At 41.1% G+C, this 26,250-nt stretch overlaps 2 protein-coding genes across 3 annotated transcripts in view; both read right to left on the reverse strand.

Annotated features, from left to right (window-relative positions):
• bhlhe40 (basic helix-loop-helix family, member e40) lies at positions 1-4,056 on the reverse strand. Its single transcript, XM_054617484.1, is given in 6 exon segments — positions 1-1,557; positions 1,560-2,219; positions 2,321-2,444; positions 2,819-2,926; positions 3,033-3,096; positions 3,258-4,056. Coding segments are annotated over 6 exon segments (1,212 nt in total). The 5' UTR covers positions 3,317-4,056; the 3' UTR covers positions 1-1,360.
• Positions 4,057-7,125: 3,069 nt separating this feature from the next.
• itpr1b (inositol 1,4,5-trisphosphate receptor, type 1b) overlaps positions 7,126-26,250 on the reverse strand; it is an 84,356-nt gene continuing 65,231 nt past the window's right edge. For both annotated transcript variants that reach the window (XM_054617487.1, XM_054617485.1), the window contains 10 exons: positions 25,906-26,028; positions 21,262-21,437; positions 20,662-20,826; positions 19,964-20,153; positions 19,550-19,642; positions 18,057-18,205; positions 16,863-17,028; positions 15,750-15,910; positions 9,875-10,036; positions 7,126-8,453 (listed from right to left, as the gene is read on the reverse strand). In XM_054617487.1, the coding sequence (XP_054473462.1) occupies positions 8,367-8,453; positions 9,875-10,036; positions 15,750-15,910; positions 16,863-17,028; positions 18,057-18,205; positions 19,550-19,642; positions 19,964-20,153; positions 20,662-20,826; positions 21,262-21,437; positions 25,906-26,028 (1,472 nt within the window). In that variant the 3' untranslated portion in view covers positions 7,126-8,366. The remainder of the gene's footprint in view (positions 8,454-9,874; positions 10,037-15,749; positions 15,911-16,862; positions 17,029-18,056; positions 18,206-19,549; positions 19,643-19,963; positions 20,154-20,661; positions 20,827-21,261; positions 21,438-25,905; positions 26,029-26,250) is intronic.

Here is a 26,250-nt window from a genome sequence, read left to right on the forward strand (position 1 = left end):
GGAGAAAAAAAGCTTTATTAATATTTTAATATATATCAATAATACTTTATATACAAAATATGTACAACAAACAAACAAACCTCTTTGTTACATTTCAAAATAAAAATCCCAAGTACCTCTTTCTATACAAAACTATTATTTTTCTTTGAACTTTACATTCACTCTCTTTGTCACAGACACGACATTTAAAGCAAAAAATACATAGAAACACCTGCCATCACTGTCTGTGTGTTTGTGTGTGTGTGTCTGTGTTACGCGAGTAAAGGCAACAGCATGAGCTAAGATCAGGCCTTAACATGACTGGGAATTTGTGGGCAATTTGCAAATAAATCTGGTTGAACACAATGCTGTATGCTGCGCACGATGTCTGGGCGTACAGCTAACGACTGCCTCAACCTTCATCTGGTTCGCAACTGCGAATACACTCAGTGGGTCACGTATCAAAAATAGAGATGTGTACAAGTAGTATAAGCAAAAATAATTACAAGACATTACTTCACAGGGACTCCATATAGATGCACGAATAGTCATAAGTCACAAATGAAATCGTTAAAAGCGCGTGCGGCCACATCACTTATTTTGTTTAAATAGACACGAGTGGCACACCTTGTACAGTGACAACACCCTGAATTCTTGGAACGCCATGAACACTGTTCATCTGACTGCAAGGTAATTGAGGGATCATCATGTCTTTTGTGACGTCTCTCATCAACATTTTTTTTTTTTTTTTTTTTTTTTTTGGTAACATTCTAGTCTAAACAATGGTTTGTCGCAGCTACAGGAGCGACAAATAAAGTAGATCCTCCGTTCACAGATCTACAGCAGGTCGTTATAACTCAAGCAGCATCTACAGGGGGCTTTTTGTTCAATCTTTACATTCATTACAGAGTGGTGTGTGTGCAAAAAGTAGGTCCAAATAATTGTTGTGGGGGGGGACTTATCTGTGCCTTACATTCTGTGTTTACCTCTGACATTCAACACTGAGTGCAGAGAAGCTCACTGAAAAATAACATAGAAAACCTCTCTAGATCTCGTGCGCACACATCGTCTTTGAACTTCTTCACAGTGTTTCAGAGCCGTGCGACAGGTGATCCTCGAGCCTTCACGTTGGCACTCCAGGTCGCCCCTCCAGGTCGCCCCTTAAAGTCCAGTTTCAGTGTGTGTGGAGCCGACGGTAGACCACTGTGACCTTTTTTGGGGTCTTTGCCGGGGGTCAATGTTCTGATGGGCCAAAAAAAACCGCTGTGGTTTGAAGGGTTACCAGTGCGTTTGTGGGTTGTTGTTGTTTTTTTTTTTTTTTTACCCTCTTTTCAACCTCATCAACATTCGGAGGTCAAGATTCCAGCTGAAACACATCCGCTCAGTCTTTGGTTTCCATGTTCAACGGGGGAACCTGCTTTAAAGCTTTGTGGAGAGCGGGGGAGTCCATGGGGTTCTGGTAGGACGCTGGGGACGCTGCCCTGGGGGACATCACCAGAGATGAGGGATGCGTCTCCGGGGTCATGCTCGCTGCTGAGCCGCACATCCCCGGGTACATGACCGGCAGGCCCCGTGGAACCAGCGTTTCTCCAGCATGGGCAGGTAGGCTGCCGCGGCCGCAGCTGCGGGGGGGATGAGGTAGAAGGGGAGGCAAAACGGGGGCTGGTTGGGGGAAAAGCTCATGTAGCCGCCGGGGCCTCCTGCTACGTGAGCGGAGACAACCTCGTCCTCCGAGGAGTCGGGCCTCGACTTCTTGGCCCGAGGCTCGTCACCCTCCTGCTTGATGGCGCTGGCCGTCGCCTCGGATGCGGCGCGCCTGCGCTCCCCTTCCTTGGCGTGGCTCTCTGACCACTGGGCTTTGGCGTCACGCTTCTCATGCTCCCCCCCATAGCCGCTGTCAGTGTCCGTGTCACTGCCGCTTTGCTCCCCCGTCGCATGGGGGTAAGTCCTTTGAATGACGGGGACACAGTTCTTGGCGGAGCCCTCAGACGCCCTCTTGGGCTCTGCGGCGGGCTGCTTCTTCAGATTCTCTGAAGTCTGAGGGACGGACTCGTCTGGGCTGCTCTGATGGTGCAGGACCTCAGCTGCGACCTTTTGGATGTGGTTGATGACATGGGAGGGGGTCAGGTCCCTGCTGCTCTCCTGGCTGGCCAGATAGTGGAGGACCTCTTTCGCACACAAGTGAAAGCCGGAGCGGAACATCTCCTCACTACTCTCGGCGCCGCCAACTCCATGATCACCTGGTTGATCAGAACCACAAGGTTAAGAATGGATCTTTACAGCACAATTTCTCTGTGAAGTAGTTCCGTAGTATTTCACGCACACACAACATCAAACTCACCGATCTGCAGGTCGTTCTGTAGCGCCATGATCTTCTGCTGCTGCTGCTCCAGGATGCCACTCAGGGCTTTCACGTGCTTGAGAGTGAGCTCCAGCACCACAGCTTTCTCCAAATGACCCAGCGTCTAAAAACAGGAAGACCTTCGATAAGCATGTTGATCTTTCTTATGTAACACATTCTGCAGCTGAACAGAGGACAAGCACCGAACACCCGGGGAACTCATGCGATCCGCACACACACACGCTCAAAAATTCTTGACAAACTAAAATCTAAAACAAGAAATTAGAGGATTTGTTTATAAAATGACAAAATTACAAGAAAGAAATGAAGTTTATTCATCTCTACTCTCATCTTAAAATGAAAAACTTTTATTCTTTGAGACTCCAAAGCTGAATCTCCAAAGGTTCAGATCAAACAAACGGCTCAGCAGAGAAACATGCAGCGTATCCGTTTCCCTGGCTGTAAGCAAACATGCCATATGTGGAAGATAATACTCACTGTAAGCTTGAGGTGTTCTGGCAACAGATCCTTCAGCTGGGCGATGCATTCGTTTATTCTGTCCCGTCTTTTCTTTTCGATCAGTCGGTGTGGCAACTTGTAGGTCTCCTGGAGGAGAGGGTTGAAAAAATGTTGTTTGTGAAATCCAGGCTGCTCGGTTCAAACTGATAAAGGATATTATTTAGGAATATTTAGCATTTTAACTTGAATTTACCTTGCTGTCATCCCGACACTTCATTCCCCTCCTGGATTTGTACACATACATGGAGAAATCGATTCTTTGGAGAAAAGATGGAATTTGTTAGACTTCAGTTTGGTGAGGATTTAGTATTAAAAAAAAAAAAAAAAAAAAAAAAAAAAAAAAAAAAAAAAAAAAAAAAAAAGCTTCATATAGTAGGATTTAATAGAACAGAATAAAATGGAAATATATTCCTTTTACCCTTGCATGTCAGCTATATCCAGTGACGGTGGTGGTTGCGCGCTGGTAATCCTCTCCATAATGCTTAACTGTTAAAAAAAAATTAAAAAAAATCCCTTGAAAACGTTCCAAATGTGTCTCTGCAGTCGCACTTCAAAACCGTGGTTGAAAAAAAATAAATAATAAATCACACATAAAAAAAAAAAAGAATAAAGTCAAAAGTATCTCCTGATGTCCAGTGTGCTTGTGTGCGAGTGTGTGTTTTCCCCGCTGTGTGCTCGGAGTCGGGGCAGTGCGCAGTGTTGTCACCCTGAGGTTCCTCACTCGGTAGTAGGTCTGGGGAGGATCCACGCCCGGCTCGGTGTGTGAGCGAGAGAGAGAGAGCTGGGTGGGTTTTTGACTACGTGTTAAACAAACCCTGTGACTGCAGGCACGTCTCTCGGCTGGAGACACAGACTCGACACCGTCACATGAGCCTCACGTGTTGGACGGCGCTTTCAACTCCTCACCCTCCCCGCGCAACACACGCACACACACACACACGCACACGCACACGCACGTCCCTCCTCCCTCCCTGCTGCTGCTGCTGCTTCTGCTGCTGCTGCTGGAGTACAACCCATTCCTGTAGTACTCCTCCACCGGGGCTGAGTCCCGTGTACCACCATGCTCCGGCTCTCGGGGGCAGAAACCGTGTTTACAAAGACAGAAAGTAGAGCAGCGGCTGAGAAGCGCTGAAGTGATAGTCCGCACACTGCAAAACATGCGAGCCTTTATATCACACTGCAACACCAATAATGTATGTATGCCTGTATGTTATTAACATAAATGTAGTTATAGCCTAGCATACGAGAACAAGTGTGATAAGGTCACAGTCAAGTCAATTCTACGTTACACTCTTTTGGGAATGTTTGGGAATGTTCGACCACACCATTGTTGTTTTTTATTAAGATAAAAACTATCCCATAGCCTACAACAACACGAATTATAATAAGAAGAATTGTATTATTATTATTATCCTAGAATATTTCAAATGATTTGGTATAGCTTTGACACATTTGTAAAAAATAACTTTGACACATTTTCAATTATTGTAATTAGACTATATATATATATATATATATATCCATCCATGATGTGTTTTTATATGTATATATATATATATATATCCATCCATATGTGTTTTTATATGTATATATATATATATATATATATATATATATATATATATATATATATATATATATATATCCATCCATGATGTGTTTTTATATATATATATATCCATCCATGGTGTGTTTTTATATGTATATATATATATATATATATATATATATATATATATATATATATATCCATCCATGATGTGTTTTTATATATATATATATCCATGGTGTGTTTTTATATGTATGTATATATATATATATATATATATATATATATATATATATCCATCCATGGTGTGTTTTTATATGTATATATATATATATCCATCCATGATGTGTTTTTATATATATATATATATCCATCCATGGTGTGTTTTTATATATATATATATATCCATCCATGGTGTGTTTTTATATGTGTGTTTTTATGTATATATATATATATATATATATATATCCATGGTGTGTTTTTATATATATATATATATATATATATCCATATATGTATATATATATATATATATATATACATCCATGGTGTGTTTTTATATGTATATATATATATATATCCATCCATGGTGTGTTTTTATGTATATATATATATATACATCCATGTGTGCTTTTATTTATATATATATATATATATATATATATATATATCATCCATGGTGTGTTTTTATATGTATATATATATATATATATATATATATATATATTCATCCATGGTGTGTTTTGTTATATTTTAGTGTTTCAATGTGACCAACAAGGAAATCATTTCTACTTTCCACATTTTTTAGCCTGGCATGTGTCACGCGCCAAGTGAGCGCGCCGTGTTATTTCATACTGTACCCGCTGCTGTGTGGCACGTGCACCTGCGGCGGGATACTGTCGCTGTGGCGGAGCGTTTTGTTTCCCTTTTCTCTTCGTACCGGCTGCCGTACTGATAGTATTAGATAGTATTAGATAGTATTAGAGCGGCCTCTGCCCACCGGCCCGGCTGTCACGTTGAGCTCCTCATGGTCGGGAGAGAGCCGAGGAGCAGATCCCTGCCGGTGACGTCAGGCGCGCAGACAGCCGAGGGTTCCCGACTGGTCGGTCGGCTCCTCCCGCCGACGTCCCGAAGCAGCCAGGGACTAAAGATAGAAGCAGCTCCACAACAGCGGAGCGCCAGGCAGGAAGCGAGGGAGGGGGAGGGAGAGGGGAGAGGGGGGGGTCTCTGTCAACATCTGATCTAAATCCCGATAAGATCTTGATGAAAATGACTCTTCTTTCTGCTCTTGTTTTTCGGTGGAGAAGAAAATAACGACGTTGTCAGGGTGCTTGCTCTTCCCACGTTTATTTACATTTTCATAATAGACCTAAAGGCACCATTACAGGTTTTATTATATATTATGATACACATTAACGTGACATGGCGACCTATTGCATACATCACTATGGTACTGCTGCAGGTGTTTTCTAAACTATTCCATGCCATCGGTCATCAGGCCACTGCATCTGAAAATGTTTTGTCCCCAATATTTAGTGGTGGAAAAGTGGTCCTAAAGTTTTAAGTAAAAATAATAGTGCCATAAATAATAAATAAGATATATAATAAATATATATATATTTATTTTATTTATTCAATAAAATTACAATAAAAGTAAAAGTCCTGTATTCAAAGTGTATTAGCAACCTAATGCAGCCTTCCTAAAAAATATAACTGTGAAATGGCTTCTGTCAGTGATATATATATATACAATTTGATTATTCATATTCTTTTTATTTATGTATTAATACAAATGTGTTGTAGTCAGTCGAGGTGGAGCCAATGTTAACTACTTCATATGCTGTTGGGTTGTTTAATCTTTGCTTTGTATTTTATTAAATGACCAGATATTTTGTAAGTAAAGTCTTAATCTTAATCTAAATGTACTTGAGGTACACGTTCAATATTTTCCTCTGAAATGTAAATGTCACAGAGAAGAAATAAAAAATATCATGATGATTTTCATGATGATGAAAATAATCAAGTAAAGTACAAGTAGGCCACCTCAAATTATGACCTACTCAAATACTATGGAGTTAATAGTTACTTTCTATTACTGCATACCCACCCATTTAAAGCAGCAATCCTTTTCTCAAGACTACATCAAAGGTTAACTTGGGGACACTGTTGGCTCTCAGCAATGTTATCTGTCTGCTAATGCTCATTGCATAGTCGCCGTATTACTTCAGTTTTAGTCTGACTCATCACAAAACAGTGTCTTGACTCCAGCTTTGAGGCAGATCAGCATCAGCTCAACTAAAGACGAGTAAAGCTTGGCTATTGATAAATACTTGGTATAATTAATTAGGATAAATACTATTTTAAGTCCACCTGCTCACGCACATTCCACTCATACTACTAACATTTGCTGGTTTCATTGACGCATGTTTCCAGTTGACAGAGGTAGTTTCTCTGAAAGCCCGGAGATTAAATTCAGGACATGGTCTAGATTATTTTCTGAACTAGAAAATGACTGAAATTCCTGTATTTGACTCATGGAACATAATGTATATTGTCATCAGGTATATTATAAACGTCACTTACAGTGTGCATATTGGACCCGTTTTCTCTCATTTTGATCTGCGCAATAATGTACGATGGTGTATAAATACACTGAGGCAATAAACAGCATCGAAAATCACCTCAACAATAAACAAACACAACATGAAGTAAAGGATAATTACATCAATTTTAATAAATAATTCTACTTTAATATACAAATTGACAGTGCTTAGATTTTTAGTTAATCTTAACATTCATGGGTAACAGTTTTTTTCTCCATCTCATTTTTCTATACAAAAGCAAAGATATGCAACAAACTTAAACATAGTATTCAAAAAAAGAAAGATATCATTCTAACAGCAGCATGAAAACCAACTAATACATTTCAGTGAAAAGGAACATAAAAGTTAGTGACTGCACAAGCAGCAAACACGTATCAGACTTCAAACAAAGACATAAAAAAAACAAATAGGCACCAATGGAAAATGTTTGCTGCAAAACAGGAAATTATGCTAATGACATTTGTGACAATAGCAGACTCCTGAGCAAATTGTAATAGCATGAGTGATACTGAATAAATTACACAGTATAATTAACGGACAAGTCAAACATTCTAAACGTCCTTTAGAACCCAATTAAATAAGAAAGCAGATTTATAATAAAACAAGTTAGCACTGAGATGTGATACCATTTTATTTACACAGGTGAAAGAAAACTATCTGTATATATTGCCCTCACACAATATACTATCTCTATTGAGAAATAAAAAAAAAAAGTAAAATTGAAAAGGCCAGCTTATTAAATATTATCTCTATATTTGCGTAAGTAAAGACAACCAACTACTCCCTATTTTATCCAGTACAAACAAAAAAATTGGCCCACGCTTTTTAATAAGACAAGATTGATGGAACTTAAATCCACACACCAATGAGGTTGCATATTTAAGTTAATATATTGCACGACAACATACAAAAATAAGACATTTAATAATGTTTGTTATGCCAGATATATAAATAGTAAACTTTAAAATAAAACAAAATGGTACTAATTCCTCCTGTCCAGTCAGCGTCACCGTGTTTCAAGTTCAACCAGTAAAGGCCATGTGTTGAGAAATCCAATTTCTTTTTTTTCTTTTTTTTTAAACGTAGAAAACATTTGGCACCAATTCCAAACCGGACTGAACAGAACGAGGTGGGTGAGTGTTGCTGTTCGCAGAGACACGTGCGTGGGGCAGAGCTACACATCGCCTTATGACTACCTATGTTACAGTGTTTCCCTACTGTTACCAATCACACTCAGCGCAGTATACGTTATGTGCAATCTCTGAGTGAGGACCGTGCACACACACACACACACACACACACACACACACACACACACACCGTCCGTCCACGCGGCCGATGCTGTGAGCTGCTTCGGGGCCCGTTTCACCTGACCTTATGCAGGCTGCTGGGGGTTGACGTTCATGTGCTGTGGGTGTCCCAGCAGGCCAATCCGCTGCTTCTGCTTCCTCTGTTCTGTCATCTGAAGAGCACAGAAAAGACGGATATAGATTTTTTTTTTTATTCATTATACCTGTACCTCTGGTGGCACGCACGCCTTCCTCCGCAGAACATGCTGGCAAGCCTCCCTGGTCTATCGTCTTCATGGATACATTCTCTCAAGTCGCTTTACAGAAACTAACAAATGCCGCACAAACTCGGCACACCGCTGAACTCAAAAACGGAATCTTTTGAAAATACAGCCGGCCTCGTCATCCACATTGCTGCCGTGTCCTCTGACGAAAGCGGCACAACACAAACTACTAATACTGAAACTCAGTCAAGAACAATTTCAGAGATCAAGCAAAGTATGTGAGTCATAACACAGGTGCTAACCTTTATAGCAGCAGTAGCTAGACAGGCTTTTCTGCTAAGAATTGACTTTATTTAACGGCAGCGATTTGAGCCTCGACACTGAAACACAACAATATTAAGAGTGAGAAGACAAAGTGGTCCTGTGATGAGTGTTCCAGGAGAAATAATTCTGCGTAGAAGGACGTGTTGGAGAAAAATACCATTAAGACACATCAAGAGGACAGTCTAACCTCAGTTAGCGGCAGAATGCTGGCCTCTCACACTTTAATTGCCTAATTAGGCCAATTTTACAGAGAATGCTCGGAGCGCAATATTCCTGTTTGTGCTATACTCTGAATGGATGCCCATTTCTTTCTAAGGAGAATCAGAATTCACGCAACAACACTTTTCCACTTACAGTCGTACTTTCTCCACCGTTTCTTAGTAACATAAGTCAAAGCACATGTTGAGTTTGGATTGAAAATGTGACTGATGCTGCTGTGCCCTTCACAGCTTGCAGAAACACAATAATCATTTCCCCCCCTGTCTGGGTCAAAATGTCTCGGTAACATTCACTTCCTCACAGATAGTTCTCATTTCAAGGGTAAAGACATTTTTTACAATTCTGTTTACTAGAAAGGTCAGATTTCAGTGATTGTGCAATTCAAGCCTCATTCGAACAAAACATCAGCAGAATGTATTCTGACACAACTAAGAAGAAGTGTTTAAAAATGTCTTTTAGAGTTATTCTCACATTATCACAGAAATAGTGTTTAATTAACAAGTCTAATATTTGGCAATTATGATGAAGGAAATCTCTTTCTTAATTATGTGCTCTTCTTAAATCGAGAAAGGCTTCTTCCATTAAATCAAAATAAAGACCAATGAAAACCAATCAAATGGAAGCTGATTGAGAGCCTCGTGAGATGTGTTTAGAAAGATGACTCACCGACTTTTGCATTTCTAGTAAGCTCTGCATCTAAAGGGCAAAGAGCAGCAAACAAACAAGCCTCGAGCAACGTCTGTGGTCCACGTCTCAAGAGAAACGTGTCTCACTGATCGTGTTTTCCTCGCGGTAAAAGTCTGCGTCTTCGCTTTCGTTCAACCGACCTGTTCTTTGAGCTCCGTCAGCTGGCCCGACAGGTTGGACACCAGCTTCATGGTGGACTCCAGTTTCTCCTGCAGGCTCCTGATCTCATTCTGCTCCCCGTCCGCATCGCTGCTGACCAGAGACATGGCCCGCATCCGAGGGAACCAGTCCAAGTTATGGTCCTGGTAAACACAGACAGCAACACAATGAAAACTGATCAGAATGTTTATGGTACTTCCTCAAATCTGCTGTAAGTTTTTGCTTTTTTAAAGAAGTGATTGCTGCCCTTTCTAAATTTGATTAAGAAATAAACGTAGTTTTCATTTATATTTCAATTCTGCATATACACTATTCTAATTTCTACCTTTCAGGGCAGTTGAAAATGCTTCACACATTACAACACATTAAGTGCGAATAACTGCCGAGACCTATTTGCTGAGTGTTTTTCACCGTAGGCCCTGTTTTGTCTCTTTGGCTGTGAGCAATGATTTCAAGCGAACTCTAAAAGTGGACTCAAACTAATCTTGAGGGACTTTCCAGATTTCAATCACATGGGATATGGGGGCATCCTTGAAATCAAACGGAACAGGCTGTTCACTTATCGGTTATACGTTTCCATCACGTCTAGTCTCGCCATACACACAGCAAAATGTACAAAGAAAGCTGAAACAAACAAGATGGAGGAAGAAACTTCCTCATTTGATTATACACGCATCGCCTCACATGCAGCGCTGAGATGAACACACAGTACTTGAATGCTCCTCTGAGCCACAGACAAGAACTCCGTTAAGCTGTTTCACCAAGAGCTGAAACCTGGTACACTAGCCACAGCAGCTGGAGGCGAGGAACTGAGCTGTTTTCAGTTGGAGTTTGTGTGTTGTCAGGGTTTTTTAAATGCGGGTTGGAGAGAGAAAACTTTTGAACTACCGGCTGAGATGGTGATTTGTACTGAGAATGAAAGATGCCGTTGATAAGTAGAACTGGCACACTGGTGTGAGCAGCAACCAAGAAACATCCAGATTAGATGTGTAGATTTGTATCGGTTCTTTCATAACTCTGAAGTCGCTGTTGCAAAGTCAGAATTGAAGGAGCTGTTAACTGCCAGTGAATGGTCACTGCCAATGGAAGGTTGAGGTGTTGAGTTTGGCATACTTTGGGCACAAATCGTTTCAGTATGTCTGAGGGTGTAAACTGATTACAACAGTTAGGAACAAACTGGCAGTTTTACATAGTTGGGGGTGTGGGATTATTCTAAAAGACTGAATTATTGTGTGTGTGTGTGTGTGTTTATATTTGATGAAGTACTGAAGCAAAAACAACAAAGTCTGCAAAAGTTATAATCATTAAGATTTTCATAAAATCAATCCCTGTTTTTGATACTCTATATGGTAAAAAAGCCATTTAATGTTTCTTCATTCAGTAATTACGTCTCTGTACAGTCATTTTCATTGTTTGTGGCAGAGTCCACATTTCCTGCACTGGATTCAAATTTCCTTTATACGTACGAGGGATTCAAAAGAAGCGATGCTTACATGTAATCCGTCGTTAAAGTAATATCTGCCCCACCATTTACTGGTCAGTCTCCCAATGCAGTATCAGAGCTGTATAAAATGGACTGCTCACACAAACCCAAAGTCTCTCACTGGTGCTGCCTTGAATTTAAAGCATTAAATGAATGACACACAGGGTGTGTCTTATTGTGACACAGTCAGAGGAAAAACAATTCATCTGTCCCAGAGGTTGGTGCAAAAAACAAACTTCATAAGATATTATAAGTTATGGAAAAATCTATTTCGTGCTTCTTTAATGCACTTAACTTGCATACATAGCATGCAAAAATGGCAGAGGCATGACACGCAGCGACCACCTCAGAGGTTGCTGAGTTCAAACGGGGCCATGGGCCACTCGGCTGCATTCTTTAACGCTTCCATCTCCCCCGGCACTCGACTACCACATGCCTTTGTTATTGTGTGTCGTCTGGACCTGCTTCCAAATAAGCCCCGGTCACAGGAACACATCTATGCTTCATTCTTCACAACACATACATGCCATATCTCTCTATCATGTGTCCTCAATCGGCATTAGCCATCTGTCCTGACGCAGCATGAATGAAAAGTGAGGATGCTGCGTAGCGACTGAGGTCGCTGGCTGGAAACGGCTCAGAACCGGTCTGGAAAAAGTCCCGTAGGTTTCAGCGGTTAATTCGGAGGCGTAGGGGTGAGTGAGGTGGCCGTCCGAACCACAAACCAGCCGTGGGTCAGACAACAGCCCGAAGGGGAATCACACAACACTAAGATAATGAGCAGCACATACTCATTCTGAGAATAGAAGAGGGCTGCTGTGAGCAACATCAACTTCCTGAATGTGAAGAGAGAGGTTGTGTTTACCTAGTTTATCTGCCCCGTTCTCTATGTACTGACTTTGTCTACTAAAAACATGTTCCTTGCAATATTTGTAACATACTTCATTTAGTAAAAATCTGTTGTTTTTATCGAAACAGTGCTTTAATTTATCAAAGCAAGTCTGTCTGTTAAAGAATAAATAATAAATGATCTCTGTCTTTTAAAAAAAAAAAAAATGTGTCACCAGTGTTTCCCACACTCAGTTCTGCTCATATGCTGTCAGCATGACAGAGGTCACTTCCCTATTTCGGATCTCATCTGTGGCGCCAGAGGCTCATGTTTGTTTGTTTGTTTGACGACACTGTCACCACCCGCCTGGCCCTTCTTTCCATCTCCACTGTTTACAAATGTAAGCACTTCCAGTAAACTGAGAACGTGGCCTCGACTTAAGACTCCGCACCACGCCGGTTCAATGGAAATGACGGAAGTGGAGTTTTCATTATTAAAACCGCACGGCCATGAGAGAGAAACAGGATGCTGTGTGGTTAAAACAGCAACAGAAAACGTCACAGTCACGCCACAAGCCACCTGACGAGGCGACATAGCCGACAGCCCACTCAGTCAACAAATATGCAAAATAAATGGCCCCACCGAAAATATATCACACATCAAAACAGACGCAGACAGATATGGTTTCAGCATATTTCGCTACACTCGTATGCTTTGTGGCTACTGATGTTTCGAATCAGCTCGTGGAGCTGGGGCATCCTGTGGTGCTGAATGCATTAAAAACGAGGCCAATGAGTGTGAGCCAAGCATCATCTTTTTTTACACCCTAGATTTGACACTTCACTCAGAGACCTTCAGCATTGACGTCAGTCCTAGTCATTGTCAGAGTGATCTGACTTCAACACCCCCTTCTGTCCCGTTTCTTCTTCCACCTTACTGCAGCATGGGACGAATCGAAACGGGGTGGGCAAGAAGCAGCATAGATCGAAGGAATCGGGCCTACGCAAATCACATTCTATAAATAGCATGGGATGAATCTGTGGTAGACTGCGGAAAATGCAACTGCAAGATCGGCAGAAAAAATTACAGGAGCATATAACCAATAAATGATTTGATCGCAGTACAAAATAAACAGCGATTCATTCTCACAAAATGTATTTTAACAGTGTTTCGTAATTTGTTTGATTTTCTAAATGTATACCGCCGTGTGAACCTTTGTAAGGTTTTATAATCATAACACAACACTTTGCTACACAAATACTGTGGGTAAAGTACATGTAAAAAATACATTTTCAATTAGTAAAACTTTACAACCTATATAACCACAGAACATAAGACACAAAAACTTTAAAGGAGAGAAATAATAGAACGAGTGTACTTACACAAACAGTAGGGATAAGGTTAATTACAAATGCTGCTGCTTGATAAGACATATGAGTCTTGACAGACAGCAAGATGAACTAAATAAAGCATTTTCATTAAGAAGGGCAAAATACATGAAGACACAATATATGATTGTGATTTCCCCCTCATTCAGTAATACTGTTCATTTTCATGGTACAAAGAAAACTGACTTCTTCTTATGTACATTTTTGAACGTAAATGATATAGTTTCTGTGATGATGTATATCTACTTTATTGAATTTCTAAATGCTCATTGATGGTTTATCTCCCTGGTTTTTTTTAGATTAACCACAGCCACCATCACAGAGCTTGTTTGCCTGTTCACATGCGTGATGTATAAATACGGGTGTGGTTTGCACTCTTCAAACATTTTGCTCTTACAAAGATTCGTAGAATTGTAGAATTCGTAGAAGTAGGGTCGAAACGTAAACAAGAAAATTCATTTTTGTAGCCCTGAGTAGTGTGCAGGCTTTACCTTTTTAATCATGCATTTACTTGATGTATAAAAACATTTACTTTCTTCAACAAAGAGCATTTCTGCTAAGTCTGCAGACCTAATGAATCTTTAAGTCTATTATTTAGAAATTGTGAATAGTATTTTTGCATGTACACATATGTTTTGAATATTTACAAACTAATATAATGTCTTTTCTGTTTCTCTGCTAATTTCAGAAACAAAGAATGTAGAATACTCAGACAACAAGGAGGCCATGCATCAAACAGTTGCATGTGAAGGATGACTGGGTCAGCTGATGGGTCATCGGGGTCTTTCGTACCATGTGTGCCCTCGCTGCTCTGCCTGCCCCTTAAAGCTGCCGGTCAGAATGCAACCTTAACAAACTCGTTTTGGATCAGTGGGGTGTAAGGTTAATGGCATAGAGGATGGGGGTTAATCCCAAATCAGGTGGTTCCTCACAAGACCGAGTGTAGCAGATCAAGGCAAAAGGCAGTGATGTGTGCTAAATGGTATCTAATGAGAAACTGTGTCAGAAACTGACAGCAGCACAAGTGCGTCAGGAAAGCAACCACTTCAATAGCAGGGGCTTTCCTGTGGCAGTTAAAAAAGCTTTCTAATTGCTCACAGGCTACGAGTGTGATGCAACAATCAAAACAATTAATTCTCTTTCTGGTTTTTATTTTTCGCAAATGGAAAATTTCCAGAGTTTGTCTGGTTAAAATAAGACGTGACATTAAAAGCTGACTTGTGCGTGCTTGTATCTGTTGCTCTTGTTTCGTATTTATGACGTTCAAAAGACAATTCTCATTGGTTGGGATTTCAACAATTTAATGCTACGATAACCTTTGCTAGAACTGCACCAATTTTTGATTTGAATTAGTTTTTTTTAAATCAATTCCATCTGATGTACCATTTTTGTAAGTATAATACACATACCACAAATGTGTATTTATATATATACACATTTGTCGTATGTGCGTATATATATATATATATATATATATATATATATATATATATTTTTTTAGAGATAAAATAAAATAAAGAAAAAAAGAATATAAGGCATTCCTTTTTTATGGTTAAATATTTATACTTTCTTGATATTTAATAAAGAAGACATCTTCAAACTGATGCTTGACAAAAACCATTCGGCTAGGTCTGGGTCTGCCTATCATTAAGTTATATGCAGGGTGGGACCTGAGTGTGTTTAATGATTAAAGCAAGGCATGGCTGCTTTGGGGGATTAACACATTTTATGCCAGTGGCAGACTCCATCTGAATGTTAATTCTCCGTTCACAGAGCTGACTGATGTGATAATACTTTGGAGGGATTCAAGGTCACGGAGGCAGGGATTACATCATGCAGTCCTGGGACTCTGGGACAGTTGATGTTAAAATGCTGCCTATCGTTGGTGCAGAGGGACAAAAAGGCTGCAGCAATCAACTCTGTCCAAACCCATATAGAGTCACAGCGCCTACTGTGCTGCTTAGAAGTGAAGGTTAACCTCAGTGAACACCACAACGTCAGCTGATATCAGCGTTGCACGGTAGTTTTGCATGCGTGGTCTCTGAGGCTCGTGAATTGCTACCTGCAGTAGCAAACAATATTTATTTTGAAAGGAGCTTGAAGAATGAAGCATTTGTTCACAGGAAGTGTATGCATGTGCATGATGACATACTTACCCTGATCATTTCAGCCACGTAGCTCTCCGGGCCGGTGTACTCTGTGGAATCCTTCACCTTCACCAGGACGATGAAGAACAGGTAGTGCCACATATTGTGCTCGACTTTGATGTGCTCTTCGAAGGTAACAGTCTTATTGTCAAACTTGTCTCTCTCCAAACCTAAAAATGAAAGTAGACCACCCCAAAAGGACCACACACACACACGCACACACACACACGCACACACAGGCAACCACACACACATTCATTTCTTTGGAAGAGTGAAGAAATACGCTTTGTGTGGAAACATGACTTAATCATTCTTGTGACCTAAATGAGGATGACTTACTGAAAAAAACAAAGAGGAAATGGGGTCACGAGGGGCAGACAAAAACAAGTCAGGTGAGATCTTCTAAAAATGTTCATGTACAGTTTGTCGCAACAAATCCCTGTAATCTATTTAGATTCTTGCAATGCATTTGCAAAAAGAGGAACAATCACTTACTAGCAAAAGCAGTAAGAATGACCAGAAGTGACCAATGATTGTTTGGGGACTGTTTAGAATGAGGCCACAGTGAGTCTGAGTGAGTGTACAGTCTAACATGGTCAAGACCCATGTGGCAACAGGAAGAAACACTCCTCCTCCACAGCAGCACCTGCCATGACTAACCATTCATTCTGGGAAGAGGAGGCGTTTCGTTGTTTACACTACCCAGAAAAACAGCCCCCATTTCTCACAGAGGACCGAAGCAGATCTGCAACGCAGCAGTGACACACTCACACAAGAGCACGCTCGCTGCAGACCGCTCATTTGATTTGTCTTGATTTCGTTAATATCCAACCTCGGCATTCACACCTGCTGATTGTACTGCATGACAAAATGCCATACAGCAGAGTGTCAAGTATCGCTTGCAGATCCAACTCGAAAGGAACTGCAAGGCATTTCCACCTTATTAAATGAACTGCTGCTGCCTTTAACTGCTGAGTAAGCCGAATGCTTTCGTGGCAAAGAAAAAAAGAAAAATCTAAAACAACAATTAAATTACGAAAAATAGTTTTGAACCCATTTCACAGTATCACTATCCGGAGCAACATTGAAAAGGCAATTTTAATTTTATTATTTCTTCCTCACCGCAAATAAAACATGTGGTCTTCAGGATTTCCTCTTTTTTCTGCTTCTCACTCCTCAGGTCAGCGAATGTGTCGATGATGACACCAAAGATGAGGTTGAGGACGATAATGATGACCATGAAGAAGAAGAGCAGGTCGTAGATCACCCTGGCTGCGAAAAGGGGCTCCTGTTGAAGCCAAACAGGAGAAAGGTTGTGAGTCTTGTCACTGTCACAGTGGAAGCAAGGCCCTGTTTAAGAAATGCAATGTACAGTGGGTTGCAGAGAGCTTGAACCCTATTTTCTGGATCACAAAGCCAGATTTGACTAAGAAAAACTTATAGTATTTATTTTCTCAATAAAGACTACGAGCGAAATGGACTTAACTCTTTTGCAGATATGCTAACAAGGCTGCATGTTGTCACATAAAATTACCAGTGAGGTTGCCTTCTGTTTTTATGTAACAAGGTTTTGAGTTGCCCGTTTATAACAAATGCTACTGTTATAACACGTTGGAGTGACTCACAGTAGCCTATTTGCCTACAGAGTACCATGAACATGGGCCATCCTTGTATGTCGAATGCAACTGAAAACACTACAAAAAATTCACATGAGTGTTAAGCTAACTGAGGTTTATATAAGTAAGAGTCATGCCCTCATTCTAGGGGGAAAGCTCCAGATCTAACACATGTTGTGGTAGGGCACAAGCTTGGTACCATTAATGCTTTTTCTGGCATGTTTGAAGCTATGAAAGTCCCCCACACAACCTCTCTGAGCAACTCTCAAGTCAAAAGATATGCTGTAGCCTTCTCATCTTGGAAACCACCTCCTCCTCTGGATGAGGAATTAGCCAACCACTTGATTTTGTTTCTTATTAGGTCAAAAACGTTATGTAAGAGCACTTAAAGATGTATGAGTTGATTAAAATAAAATGATTAAAATAATCACATTTTAAGATCTAATATCAGTTTCCTCTATCCACTCTAATTGATTTCAATTTAATTTAATTGTTGTTGTTTGTGTGGTAAGGGATTGTGCAAGCATTAGAGTGTATTGCATGTTGGTAGATTACATGGTTGGTAGATTGAAGTGGTAGATTGTAGACAACTATTTTAAGGCGGGGGGAGGGCATTAAATGATACGGTTTTATAAACTCGTAATCTAAACTCAGCTTGGGTGTGATTCATTCCCTGTTGTTGTGTTCCTGTACTTTGTACCTCTTTGGATGGCTTCCGCAGGACGTCCCCAACACCTCCTCCACTCCTGAGGCCGTGACTCAGTACTGTGACAATGCACATGAGCAGGGAGTCACACGATCGCTCCTTGTCCTCGATCACCACTGCCGACGGCTGGACGGCAATGGAAGCTATAAGGAGACACACAGATACAACCTGTGAACAACATGGTCGCTTTATACCTTTCCCATCTCCTACACCGACACACTCCCACCCGCAACCTCAGATCCACCAACGCCAACCACCTCAACCCCCCTACTCGGTCCAAGCAACAAACCTGGGGGGACAGGTCCTTCTCCATTGCTGCCCCCCTCCCTCTGGAACTCTCTCCCCTGGCACCTCAGACATTCCCTGTGACTAGCCACTTTCAAAACTGCACTTAAAACTCATCTATTCAAATCTGCTTTCAACCTGTGATGCTAGTATGTCTTTTTTCTTGTTGTTGTTTTGTTTATTTCTGTTATAATATCATCTCTCTGCCTTGTTTACATTGTTATTTCTTTGTTTGTTTCTGTCTTCACCATGTAAAGTGCGTTTGAGTACCTTTTAAAGCGCTATACAAATAACATTTATTAATATTATTATTATTATTATACAGTCAGATAGTCATTCTTTGTACAGGCTGAGTGCAAAGCGTTTTCTTTTCCGTCTGTTGCATTACTTCTACCAGTCAAAGATGACTTAACACTTAAATCCATGAAGAAGAGAGGCTGCTAAGATCATGGATACATTACAAATAAAAGACTTTAGATCCAATACACAACCAACTTGATATACTCTTATATATACTATTATCAGTCTCAGCAAAGGGGGTCTCTGAGGACACAACAAGTCTTGGAATTTTCTATCCACACAGAAACAAGTCACCAGACTACCGTAATTAGACAGCCTGGGGGTGATGGATAGGGAAGCCTAGACAAAGTCGCAACAGTGTGTGGATTCAACATGGTTGGCTGACCGATGTTAAGGTGGTGCATGGGTTCCTCTTTGGTTGAGGCTTTCCCCAATTAAGGTCAGTAGGTTTGGAGGAACTTGTTGTTTGCTGTGAGAAGCTCTCTGCGCCATCACTGGTTGCACACATGGACTTGCTTTGTACCTAATAGTAATTAATCCCTGAACTCTCAACCCTGGGCCTCTACATCAGGTCTTAGGCGAGTCTAAACCCCTTCACCCTGCTCCCTGAAAACCCCCACTTGGCCAAACCAGGTTTTAATCCCATGACCACCCAGCCGACCCAGACTTGCATCTCGGTGGAAACGAATCTCCTGTGGCTGAGTTGTGGAGTCGTCCGCAAGGACATAAGAACTTCACATATTCGCACATACAGGCTTGCGCTTTAGCACAAAGTCACACACTTGGGAATCTCTTGAGAGACACGCATGCACAAACGCATGGATTTACCCGACTGAACCCTCCGACCCTGACGCCCAGTCTCACGCACACGCAAAGATTTCCATTCACTTTTGTCAACCTACCATCCATAACGGCCTCTGTGGAACAGTTCTCCCCATTTTCTTTCTGGCACACTCCACCAGAGAAGAACTCTCCCACCATACTGGCCCCATGCTCTATTCAATAAAGAAAAACACGACAATGTATTTTCATCAATCCATATTAATGGCGACATCCTTTATATGCTTGTTGATGATGATAAAAGCTAGAGAAGTTTAGAAATAAAAGTAAATGCATGTACATGACACACTCTTTTTTTTGTCTTCCTTCCCTTTGACTACATTTTTTTTTTCATAGACAAACGTGTGTGTGTGTGTGTTTGTGCAGCAGAAAAAACATTACATGTTTCAGTCTCTCGACTGTCTGGGTCAGGGAGGTTAAGTTATTTATGTGCATTGCAGTAAGAGAAGTGAGAATTAATCTGCATTTGAACGTACCTAGAGTTTTGTTGGGTATCCTGTCGACAGCCAAAATGAAATCGTCTTTGAAGAAGATGTAGCCCACAATGGAGAAGAGGTAGACGAGGATGAGAGCCAGCACGGCTGTCAGAACAATGGAGCGGCCATTGCGAGTCACACTCTTTATCACGTTCAGCAAGGTCTCTTCTCGGTAAACCAGATCAAAGAGCTGGAAAGAGGAAGGATTCAGAGATATGTGTGTACAGAGTGTGCTTATAAAATGTGGACAAAGGATAAATCTTTTAGTGAACCATTATGATCAATCAAAAGGCATCTAAATATATTTTTATCTAATGTTTCTCTGTGTTACAATGAGAATGCTTTTTTTCTTCTATTCAGGACAAGTTGAGCATTGTTGCTAGTAGTACCTCACATCCGAAATATTGACTCCCTCCCTCAGTTCAAATCCTCTCTCAAAACCCACCTTTTCAGGATAGCATTTTCACTGTAGTTGTCATGTTTTTTACTTGCACTTTTAATGGTTTTGTTATTTGTTTGCCCTTGTTTTAAATTGTTTTAAATTTGTAAAGTGTCCTTGAGTGACCTGAAAGGCGCTGTTAAATAAAATGTATTATTATTATTATTATTATTAGTATACCATTACTAAGGGGGCTATGTCCATATGTGTACGTGTGTTAAAATGGTTAAGACGATATGTCTAGTGTGTGCTCACGTACTAGCAGGCTGTAGAAGAAGACATGGACGAAGACCCCCAGGCTGCAGATTATCAGGTAGAGCAGGTGGTACAGGAACTCCACGTCCATGATCATGGCTATGTAGCCACGTGTGAAGGTTCCACGGTTCCCAACGAAGCTCGTCAGGAAGATCACCTTGTTACACAACTGGAGAAGGATGCACACCACAGAGACGACTTGTAACGCAGAGACAGTAGCCATGGTAGCCATGACAGAGGGACAGTTAACTGTTTGAATTGAGAAGGGAAGGTTTACAGAAGCTTCAGGTAGGAATTTCAAACGCTTATTGCTCGGGGCTAATGCTTCAACACCTAACAGCAAGGCGTGACATTTCTATTAGCAGCTGAATGCTTGATGTTGCGCTCCATTATTAGGAGATGTGTGTTCCTGCACTGTGTACACACCAGGTCCTGCATTAATACGTTAAATGTTACGTTAATGTTTGGCAAGTGACTTTGTTGTTTGCCAAAGGCAACTCCAATGAAGCATCCACTGTGCAATCAAGCATAATCTAAATGGGACACCGCATGGGAGGTCTGAACAATTGCTCATTGCTTACTGAACACACGGATACACACTTACGTTGAAACCCCCCAGCAGAAGCAACGTGGGCTCCAGGCCTACAGAGAAGATCAGACGCAGGATGGTGGAAGCAATAAGCGCCCGGATACCGTGAGGCTGAGGCAAGACGATGACGATGGCCAGGGAAACCAGCATGGCCATCCACAGCAGGGCGGACAGATGGGGCTCCAGGGTACCTGAGGATAAAGAAGGTCACATTTAGGAGATGTGTGAAATGAGGGCATTGTTCTCTTTCTAACGCGCCAACAAGAGGCTAACTCAGTTACCCGGGGGTGAGACATGCCATTCCTCTTCAACTGTGCGTGTCTGGAAATTAAACAATAAATCTCGACAGCTTTACTCCAACTCATCCTCACTGCATATTTAGAAAGAACTGCAATGTCAACATCAGTTAAAGTATGTGGCGCATGCATCCTCTTTCCAGCACGGCCTTCTTTCATATTTGCTTTATATACTGTTCTGTGACAAGAATGTTTCCCAGAGAAGAGACCCAATCCCTTTTTTTGTAGTACTTATGCTTTTTTTCTGCCTCTGAGGTCATTACAACTACAAAAACACCACTTTGAACAACCCATTTGTGCCATTACAGAACATGCCATCATGAAGTAGAAGTGAAGTGGCATAACTGAAGCAGACTTATCTGTCGGTTTGTGAATGATGTGTAACCATAACAAAAGGTATCCCAGAGCTCCCAGAGCTCTTTGCCTCTCTCTGTGAGTGTGTATGTTGGCTCTTATACAACAGTTATGTGTTCCACATCAATCATTGCCAGGTCAGCAAAGTGTTATCATGAGCTCACCAGACACTGACTCAGTGTGAATCCAATTCCTCTGTGTTAACACACAAATGAATTTATCAAGTTGAAAAAAGGTCAGTCAGGTTTTCTTTTTTCACTGCAACACCAAAAACGCCCCTCTGAGCCTCTCCCTCCCTGCTCAGGCCTCTTTCTTCACGCCTCTCTGTGTACAGATCGGTTACTTGTTACATAACCTCCGGTTGGCTAAAAATACGCTTGCTTCCAGCAAAATTCATCGGGACGGTCCTGGGCACTATGCTGCCTGGGCGCTTGGACTTGGCACTGCAGCCGACCCAAACAGAGCAGCTTGGATGTCACACACCTACAGTGCGGTCTATTCATCTAGCTTACTCTGCAGCTATAAGATAGAGAGACTGACCTTTAAGCTAAACCACTTCACCAAACTAAATTATAGACACAGCCAGACGTTTGATACATGAAAATAAAGAAGTGTCTCTTATTGTTGGAAAGTGTCTGCCCTATAACTCCAGTGTCTACTTGTCACATAATCGAGCAGTGCCTGTGACAGAGTGAAGATTCTGTTACTTTGACTTCTACTGGTCAAGGGTTGGGAAAAGATCACAACCACAGTTTCCCATCAAACAAACCGCCAAGAGGAAACATCAGCTGAGAGACATGCGAGTGTGGTGTGCAGCTGATACAATAATGTTTATGGGGATTTTGCGGTGTTTATCTATACAATCTGCAAATTAAAAAGGAAAGATCAGAGATTTAGAGCATTTTGATTGTCTCTCAATGGCTCTCAACCATATGCTACGTTTCGTTTATCAGCTGTAAATGCTGCATATGAGCTGTGGCTGTGAGCGAACCAGTGGAGCTCGCTCACATGCACAAACGTGCGCGGCAATGTCAACAAAGAACGTAGAAGATCGAAAAACAACAGAGTGAGAGAGCGAGAGAATGACTTCATTCTCTGCTCAGGTGCCACTATATCTTTACATAGCCAAAGGTGGTTTGAATGTAAAATACAGCTCCTTTAAGCATACCCAGTAAATATATAAAGGTGTCTTAAATGTTAAACTGTCCCAAATGAAGTTCACTGGAGTAGCTTGGTTTATTTAAGGTTTACAAGCAGTACATATCAGAACCATCTGCTCATATTTAATCCAGGAAACAGTGCGAGCATGTGTGTGCGTAGACACTTAACAGTTAACTCAACAGTGGCTTTTTTTTTCATCTGATATTGCCGTGTCCTGGAATGAACTGTTAAGCTCCCGGAGGACCTTTGACCCTGAAAAACCCCATGGAGTTTCTAAAGCTAAGCTAACAACGTCTTTTTTTGTCTCCTCTACACCACTGTGAGGAAGTTCAAACAAAAGGGAGCTCGCCGTTTGACCCCAGACAGAACAATTGAAAGTTTATGCGAATCACAATGTGTGTCTTCTTTCTGCTTCTCTGCACTGAAACAATGCCGGCCTTAACGCCTGCGGCTTTTCACATCCCCACAAACACTGCCCTCGAGGAGAACTGAGAACAAAAAAGGAAAAGGAATAAGAGACAGCAAAACAAAAAGAAAGCTGAAACTGCACGTAAAAGCTAGCTCAGGTCTGCCACTCATTCCTTTGGTTTGTGAAAAACCTCCAGTCATGCAAGAATTAGTATCACTTAGACAAATCCCTTTGAATTAATGTTTTATTTATTACAAATCTGTCACACCTTGTGACCCAACACCAGACCAGATTTTCCCCAACCTAAATCTGGACCTTTAGGCCACATGACAGAGCCTGACTGATCAGGAGTTAACATGGTGTGGCAAACAAGGTCAAATATGTGGCTCCCACAAAGGAACTGAATTACCTCTTGTTTTTTTGGTTTTGTAATATCTTTTGTAATATGATATTTGTAAATATCATATTTTAAACAAAGAATTCGGTTTGTATTCTATTGTTCACACTCAGTGTTGGAGAGCTGTTTAGCCTTAGGTTTTTTAAACATTTTCATGAGGTTGTTTCGTAAATGTTTGTTGTGTGGTTTCGGTTCTTTATTTTTCCTCAGAGACGTGTGTGTCTAGTAGTTATAGTCTGGTGTTGTCTCCCAGTGGATAATAATCTTCTTCTACACCAATGAAACAGGCAAAAAACTTGGATGCAATAAGAAAATCTTTTTTGAATCAGTGACATTCTTTTAAGCTGCTCTGACTGAGACTAACAATCAAAGTAAGCAATTTCCGAGGTTACATGAGAATAAAGTGAGAGGTCTGACGTCTGACTTTCTCTGCTGTGTGTCTGCATCTACCTCCTATCAGGCAGGTGTCACTTTCAGTGGTAAGTTGCATGGTATTGTTTCCTGCTAGGGTATTGTTTCCTGCTAGGGTTTCTGACCATACAGGGGAGACCACAGTATTTACGTAGATCAGTACACAGAAACACACAGGCACACAAATGATTACCAGAAATGACACATATGGAGAAAAAGACTACTCAACCCAAGACCAGTGTGAGAACGAGACTTGAAATCTGATTAAATGTCAAGTCGTGTGTATGTCTCAAGCTCAGAAAAGATACAGTATCAATAAACAAGTCAGGAAGTAATTAAGAACAAATCCATCTTGGTCATTGGTGACGGCACAACAATTTCAAGATGCAAATGTTCTGCTGGGATTACATTCTCATCACACCTCCACTTGTGGTGAAACTCACTTTGGGAGGTGTGAGGCTACACCCAAACCACAGGCACGAGAGTACACAGTGTTCTGTAAAGTCCTGTGCACACTGAACACTAATAATGAAATCTTACGAATGTCTGAATACATGCCAACTTCTATAAATACATGTACTGTATGATTGTAAATGCAACATCATGAAGTGTTCAAGGATCCACGTTTCCAGGGGGAAGCAAACAGTCCAATGACTGCACTCAATCTTCCGTATTCAGCTCTCAGATTGAGAGAGGCGGTGTTGTTAATGATTGTGTTGGATTATCAGTTGTTTGAAGCTGGTGTAAAGCAGATCTAGTGTTTTGCTAGTATCAGCTAATGTTGCCTTATGCCTAATTTATGCTTTGGCGGGAACTACCGAATCACACCTATCAAATCAAAGAGAAAGGATCTGAAAACCACGGGTCCGAATTAAAAATAAATTAAATGATAATGGCAATCCGACGCAATACTTTGTATGTCTGTCGTGGGTGATACCTGCCCGCACCAGCCCACATATAGTCTCAATAAAAAATGTACGAAGCCAATTGCAAAATACCCTCTGTCAGATCAGACCCTTATACACTTCTTTTCAAGTATGCAGTAGAACACCCAAACACCTGTAAACAGACAAGTTCCCCTTTGAGCTCAAATCTGAAGTGGAAACCATTTTTAAGTAAATTTTGTCACTCTCTGTTGCTGTCAAACTATATACAACTTTTGTTGTGTTAGACAAATAAATTCCTCTGTTTCCCCAGAGCTCCATATTTGCCCTACCTTCCCTGTCACTAGGGTAGTCGAGGACAATGTCCGCTTGTAAACTTTGAACCAGAAGATTGTTTACCTGGCTGCCAAGAGCTAAACGGGTGTAACACTATCTTTCCTGCCCCTAAAAACAAAGCGCTTGACAAGTTTTGAACCAAATTCTATTCTCGTTAAATCTTCGTCATACAGGTTTCTGTTAAAGTACAAAATGTACTATAAGCCTCCTGCCACACCCCTTGCCGGTCCCAGCTAATGTTTGTGCCAATCACTCCCATTTCCTGAGTTGTAATAGTCACACTCATTCTGTTTATCGCAGTGCACATACACACAAACACAGGATCACAACAGCCCAGCCTGTTGCTCTCCAAGTGTGAAACAGCTCAAGGAAAGAGAAAGCTTAAAAAGGTGAAGACTTTAGCAGACTGACCTCCACGGACTCCCTCCAGAGGGTAGAAGAAGGCCACAAGCAGGTTCATGAGCACAGCCAGGTTGAAGGAGATGCTGCTCCAGAATGACATGTTCCTGGAGCACCAGTACAGGATGGGCTGAGCTGGAGGACAGGGTATTGAAATTCACACGGGTCATTGAACTGCAGCGGGATCATGCTGCCATCGCTATATGGAATCATCAAGCACAATGTATCTTATGATATCAAAGAACACTTAAGTTTACAGTAAAAGTAAAACACATTATAGCTGATCAGTGTTTCACACCAAGGAGGAACAAAACACGTTGAATTTGTGCTATGAGTTTATTTCCAATTAGTTTTATT

Source organism: Anoplopoma fimbria, chromosome 17 (assembly GCF_027596085.1).
Source record: "Anoplopoma fimbria isolate UVic2021 breed Golden Eagle Sablefish chromosome 17, Afim_UVic_2022, whole genome shotgun sequence".
NCBI lineage: Eukaryota > Metazoa > Chordata > Actinopteri > Perciformes > Anoplopomatidae > Anoplopoma > Anoplopoma fimbria.